The 6,356-nt window shown below is 40.2% G+C and overlaps 1 protein-coding gene across 1 annotated transcript; it reads left to right on the top strand.

The window, feature by feature from the left end:
• Positions 1-317: 317 nt before the first annotated feature.
• On the top strand, positions 318-3,379 carry LOC146548257 (uncharacterized). The gene is made up of 5 exons (XM_085266292.1): positions 318-785; positions 1,682-1,932; positions 2,100-2,267; positions 2,388-2,483; positions 2,936-3,379. Exons 2-5 carry the CDS (start codon positions 1,789-1,791, stop codon positions 3,251-3,253), a joined length of 726 nt encoding a protein of 241 aa, XP_085122418.1. The 5' UTR covers positions 318-785; positions 1,682-1,788; the 3' UTR covers positions 3,254-3,379.
• The last annotated feature ends 2,977 nt before the right edge of the window (positions 3,380-6,356 follow it).

Here is a 6,356-nt window from a genome sequence, read left to right as displayed (position 1 = left end):
AAGAATTTATTCGTAAATTAGGGTGGAAAATAAGTATTTGGTCACCTCAAACAAGGAAAATCTCTGGCTCTCACAGACCTGTAACGTCTTCTGTAAGAAGCTTTTCTGTCCCCCACTCGTTACCTGTATGAATGGCACCTGTTTGAACTCATCATCTGTATAAAAGACACCTGTCCACAGCCTCAAACAGTCAGACTCCAAACTCCGCCATGGCCAAGACCAAAGAGCTTTCGAAGGACACCAGGAAAAGTATTGTAGACCTGCACCAGACTGGGAAGAGTGAATCTACACTGTAAGACCGAATAGTAATAGTTTGATAAATGAAATGAGTTCCAACTACTTAAAAACCTGTTATAAGTTCATACACCTTTATTTTTTGAGTAGTTTGAACAAGTTTGTTTTTTCAAGTTATCAGTACTTGAATATATTGATTAGTTTCTGGCATTGCCCTCAAATAATTTGAGTTTTAACACTGACGTCACTTACGTGCCTACGTACGTACCTACGTGCGCCACCTGTTTCTTTATGAAGTGCTGGCAACCATCTTGGATTCCTCGCTTCGAGTGCGAATGCCCGCTCATTACTCCGAAAGAAACTTGTGGAACGTTAATATCCGAACAGAAATAAAAACATTTGTCAAGGGGTTTTTTGCGGCATTGCCTTTGACGCTGGATAAAGGAGGGCATGCTATGGTATGTTACGGACTTTTGAACTGGAACAGCTAACGCTCTGCACTTGGCTAGCTGCATTTACCGCCTTTGCAGCATCTTCAGGAGCGCTTTGTGGTAAGTTTTATTTTTCTGAAACTATAGTTCTCCATTGTAATATGGGTTTTTATCGTCATAAATGTACAACTCTAGCAGGCATTTAAGAATTACATGCATGCGTCGTTTTATCCATGTCGGCTTGGCCCCAAAGTGTTTTGCATGAATTATGCTAATAAGCTCATATTTAGTATAACACATTATTAGTCCGAGCAGAGGCTGGGACTAATAATGTGTTAATAACTTTTCTAATCTTACTATTTTAAAAGAAGTCTTTAGAAGGCGTTTCTGGATTTGCAGATTATAAACTGCCTTGTGGTTAAATTGTTGAATCAATATGCACTGCTGCGCTGCTTCACACTTAGCGCATACGTGGATATTGACTTTGGCTAACCCATTTGCTAACTGGTGGAACTTAAAACTTACGTTTAGTTCTCTGGAGTTGTACATATTAAAACTGGGGCAGCAAAATTGTAGGCACAGGACATACTTACAAAAGCAGTGAATAATCATTACATAATTACGCGGTAGAACTTGGTTTACATTGCAAATAGTTATGTATACCAAGTTGAAATGTAGAATCTTCTGAACTGTAAAATTGTTGTGCCTGGTCTATTTTAGGTTAGCTTAAGGGTGAATCCATCAATAATATATTTACCAAACAGTTATTTTTTCGTTTTATTTTATTCTGATGCCCAGTGTTCATTCGTGAAAGACTTAGTTTTTTATCTGTCAGGGGCTGGGTGTGTGACACAGCATTTTGAGTTTATTTTGTATTTTTGCTTTCTTATGTTATATTGAAATGAGGTGAAGTTCTTGTATTGTTGTTATTATTAGTTAAGGTTTAGTTGAGTTCTGGGCTGGTTATGTTTCATCTGTGTCTCCTTGGTTATGTGTCTTTTCTGTTCTCTGTGTAGTCTGTCTTGTCTTCTGTGTTTTACTGTTATGTCCATGCCAGGGCAGAAGTAAATTTTCAGGGGTGAAGATGCTGTTTACCTTGACCAGCTAAGACTACAGATTGTAGATGAAGTCGAGAAAAGTGAAAAGAATCCTGATTACAAAGCTGATGCACACAACTTTGGCCTTGCGATGCAAAGAGATCATCAATGATGACCTACCAGTAGGTCAGATCCTGGATTGCTGGCCTACTCTGAAATCCCAGTCCCAGGTATGAATGTATATAGATGTATCTAACAAGGTGTATTTTATATCAACTCCTGTTATCTGGCCTGTCTGAACAAATTATGCCTTTGGAGTGTAAGGATTTTGATGTATTTTGCAAAGATTTATAGACTAATTGAAACTTGTAAACACAAATGTATCCTGTGTGTTCAGATCTGTGCAGAATTCCACAGGATTACAAACCTCCACCTGAAGAACCACTTTTATGCTGTGCTGGACCAACATGCTCCCTGGCTCCAGAGCTTATTCAGAAAGAAAGCTGTTTGCACAGGGAACGTGTCTGATGTCCTGTCTCAGCTCTTCAGAAGCTATAATCTCCAGGTTAGTGGGTTTTTGTCTTGTTTTTGAGCTTTATTTAATTTGATCAATTTTTCCAATTTTAATTACCATTCTTGACTAGGTTAGCCAATAATTTAAAATAAAAATTTTCTTGTGATGTAGGAACAAGCTGATATCCATGCCCAAAGTGCTGGTGTGCTTCATGCCCTCTCTGCCTATTTGTACGAAGACACCTCTACCTTCATCAAAACATGGGATGTAAGTTTTGGACAAAGTTGTGAACAATATCTTAGTAGCATCCTTGTTTAGATTTCTCAAAACATTATGACACTTTGAGAGTTTGAGAAGCATCTCCATGCTTGGATCTGTCTACAACAGTGTCCATGTCACATAATGGAAACACTACATGTTTTTAATGTGCGTAGACCTTCTATAATGTTCCTAGCCCAACCATACATCACTGTACAAATGAAAAAAGATATATAACTCCTATTGACTTTCTGTTGTTATTGCTACGAAGAGGTATGACTTTGCTTTACTAAAAGTACTATTTTTGTCAGTTTGTTTTTTCAAATCTTTGGTGTGTTGTGGCTTTTTTGTTGTTCAAACAATTGATTTCTGAGCTAGTAATAATCCAGAAATGTGACTTGTATAGATGAAACTAAGAGAAATAGGAATGCACTAACATGAAGTAATTTTGTTTTCTGTAGATGATGCATTCTGATAGACCAGATATTAGTGAAGTGCCACTTGGACGACTCCTGATCAGAGCCAATTCCAGCGATGCAACATTCTTCTGCCCTGAGAAGACTGCAGTTTTGGTCGAGGGTAACATGATCATTGTTTTCACCACCCTGGCTGATGCATTTCTAGTGATATTTGGACTCACCTACGCCCTGCACCTAAGCTACCCAAAATGTTTGGCCAACATTTTTGACTTCATTCAGAACGTTTTGATGGGTCTGGAGGGTGGGAAGTTGAAGCCCAAAGTGCTGAGTCTTAAAAATGATCTTTTGGCAGCAGAATAATGTCCAGGATTCCTACACAGTCCTCAAGTGCCTGTTAAAGCAAGTAATTCAGTTTATCATGTTTCCAAGTCTGGATAAGTTTGGTTTTTTTAAAAAGAGAGAATAGAATAAAGAAATCTTTGCAGACTCTGTTTCATACTTCATTATCTAAAAGCCACATACAAAGTAAAAGGGGTGATTTTATTTTATTAATTTATTTTTTTCCCCCAACATCACTTGTGTTTTAGTTGATTTTGATTGTGTTTTTAGTCAGATAACTGTAAATCTGTAGAGAAAATGAAGGACAATCTCACTACATTTCTGGCTTCTAGGTGGGATCTTGAATGTCACGTAAGGAACGTTCCTCCTGAACTATTCATAACTGACATAAGGCGCTAAGGAGGTTTATAACACTTTGTTTTATGTCTCTAAAGAAGTATTTTTCTATTTAATGTTTTATTGCTTTGTTGTTGAGACTGTGATTGCACTCTACAAATGTGCATTTTGCATAACCACAGTATTGGCATATTAAAAAGGTTACCAATTATATTTCAGTGTATTAGCTGCACTATACTATACTATTACTTTCATTCAGTTTTCCCACCTAATAATGCAGGATTTTTCCTTTTGTTTGTTTTTTAATAAACAGGCCATACTCATGTGTTAATCAAATTTGAATACTCTTAAAACATGTTGTGAATTTCTTTATTTCTAATATTGTAACCTTGTGCCAAAATTTCCGACATTATTCCCTATAAAATGTGGTGGATTTATGTCTTTGGGCTTTTTGTTAGAAAGGCTATGTGTTAAAGTAACTCAATAAATTTGTAACTTGAATTTATGTTTTCTGTCTTATGTTTTTACAAGTGTAATTATTTTGGGCACTTTTTTTATATCAAATTCAAAACACAGTAGATTTGGATATTACAAGCATTTGTTTTTTAAATTTTTGAGTTGTATTAGCTTAAAATGGTTAACATTTTGAAACTAAAAATTAATTCCTTAAAGTTACTTGAGCTAGATTTGTACTTGAAACTCAAAATATCAAGTAGAGAGTACTAAACCAAAAATGTGGATATAACCTAAAAACATTTGTCAATGGTACTTAAAAATATTTATCTAAAGCTAATAAATAAAGTGTGTTTATTTAACTTTTATTTTTAAGTTTTAGTTACTTAAAATATTTTATGTAATCAGTTTCACCAAAAGTTGAGTAAAATTAACTTATTGGGTTTTACAGTGTACAATAGGCAAGCAGCTTGGTGTGAAAAAATCAACTGTGGGAGCAATCATCAGAAAATGGAAGACATACAAGACCACTGATAATCTCCCTCGATCTGGGGCTCCACGCAAGATCTCATCCCGTGGGGTCAAAATGATCATGAGAACGGTGAGCAAAGATCCCAGAACCACACGGGGGGACCTGGTGAATGACCTGCAGAGAGCTGGGACCAAAGTAACAAAGGTCACCATCAGTAACACACTACAACGGCAGGGAATCAAATCCCGCAGTGCCAGACGTGTTCCGCTGCTGAAACCAGTGCATGTCCAGGCCCGTCTGAAGTTTGCCAGAGAGCACATGGATGATACAGCAGAGGATTGGGAGAATGTCATGTGGTCAGATGAAACCAAAGTAGAACTTTTTGGTATAAACTCAACTCGTCGTGTTTGGAGGAAGAAGAATACTGAGTTGCATCCCAAGAACACCATACCTACTGTGAAGCATGGGGGTGGAAACATCATGCTATGGGGCTGTTTTTCTGCCAAGGGGACAGGACGACTGATCCGTGTTAAGGACAGAATGAATGGGGCCATGTATCGTGAGATTTTGAGCCAAAACCACCTTCCATCAGTGAGAACTTTGAAGATGAAACGAGGCTGGGTCTTCCAACATGACAATGATCCAAAACACACCGCCCGGGCAACAAAGGAGTGGCTCCGTAAGAAGCATTTGAAAGTCCTGGAGTGGCCTAGCCAGTCTCCAGACCTCAACCCCATAGAAAATCTGTGGCGGGAGTTGAAAGTCCGTGTTGCTCGGCGACAGCCCCAAAACATCACTGCTCTCGAGAAGATCTGCATGGAGGAATGGGCCAAAATACCAGCTACTGTGTGTGCAAACCTGGTAAAGACCTATAGTAAACGTTTGACCTCTGTTATTGCCAACAAAGGTTATGTTACAAAGTATTGAGTTGTATTTTTGTTATTGACCAAATACTTATTTTCCACCCTGATTTACCAATAAATTCTTTACAAATCCTACCATGTGGATTCATGGATTTTTTTTTCCACATTCTGTCTCTCACAGTTGAAGTGTACCTCTGGTGCAAATTACTGACCTCTGTCATCATTTTAAGTTGGGGAACTTGCACAATCGGTGGCTGACTAAATACTTTTTTGCCCCACTGTATATGGGAATATGACAGTAAATACTAAATGTTAAACATTATTGTGCAGCACATAAGATCAACAGAACACAGTGTGCTTTGAGGTAGGAGCCAAAAAGGGTGTAGTTTGTGGGTGTGATCACCCGTGTGTACACCTGTGAGCATGGACGCGCTTGTTTTTTGTTTTTTAAAAGGTTCCTTCATGTAATAATCTGCTAGAGGGTGTGGGGGGGCACAGCCCCGTCCTCCAGGGCGTGAAGCAGGTGTGGAGGAGATCAAGACTCCAGACATCCAGAGGCCCCCAGAACACAAGAGACCAAAGAAGACCAACAGAGGGGCAGCTGCGCCACTGTCCCGGAAAGAGCTGAGGAGAGTCCCAGATGAGGGCTCACTCAGCAGCCGCGGAGCAGAAGCCAGGGGGAGTTGCAGTGACGCGCCCGTGAGCTCCGCCGGCAGCCAGCTGCGCCTGAGTGACCGAGCCCCAGGCCGAGAGGCCGGGGGCACCCCACCTCCGAAGTGGCCCGAGCGAGCCCCAGGCTCCAGGCCCCGATAAGCGGCCGCCAAGGAGTGAGCCGGTGTGTGCCTGGACGCCCATCCCCGGACACAAAGAACCACCAACGCACCGAAGTCTGAGGGAGTCTGCCACTGGCAGGGGAAGTGGTGGTAGGGGGAGATAGGCCTCCAAACCTTGGAGGGCCTGAGATGTCCCCAGAGAGGTGGCGCCTGATACCCAACCTGAC

This window comes from Mchenga conophoros, linkage group LG23 (genome assembly GCF_057382185.1).
Source record: "Mchenga conophoros isolate Kocher_MC1m ecotype Shallow Benthic linkage group LG23, M_conophoros_male_GT1.1, whole genome shotgun sequence".
NCBI classification, from domain to species: domain Eukaryota; kingdom Metazoa; phylum Chordata; class Actinopteri; order Cichliformes; family Cichlidae; genus Mchenga; species Mchenga conophoros.
Note: the sequence above shows the minus strand (reverse complement) of the source record. Positions and strands in the feature narration are given on the sequence as shown.

What these genes read in the sequence shown, in the direction of transcription:
- LOC146548257 (XM_085266292.1), top strand. Translation starts at nt 1,789, where the DNA reads ATGAAGTCGAGAAAAGTGAAAAGAATCCTGATTACAAAGCTGATGCAC. An exon ending in CTCTGAAATCCCAGTCCCAG is followed by an intron (nt 1,933 to 2,099) that starts GTATGAATGTAT and finishes CTGTGTGTTCAG; the next exon opens with ATCTGTGCAGAATTCCACAG. An exon ending in CCTTCATCAAAACATGGGAT is followed by an intron (nt 2,484 to 2,935) that starts GTAAGTTTTGGA and finishes TGTTTTCTGTAG; the next exon opens with ATGATGCATTCTGATAGACC.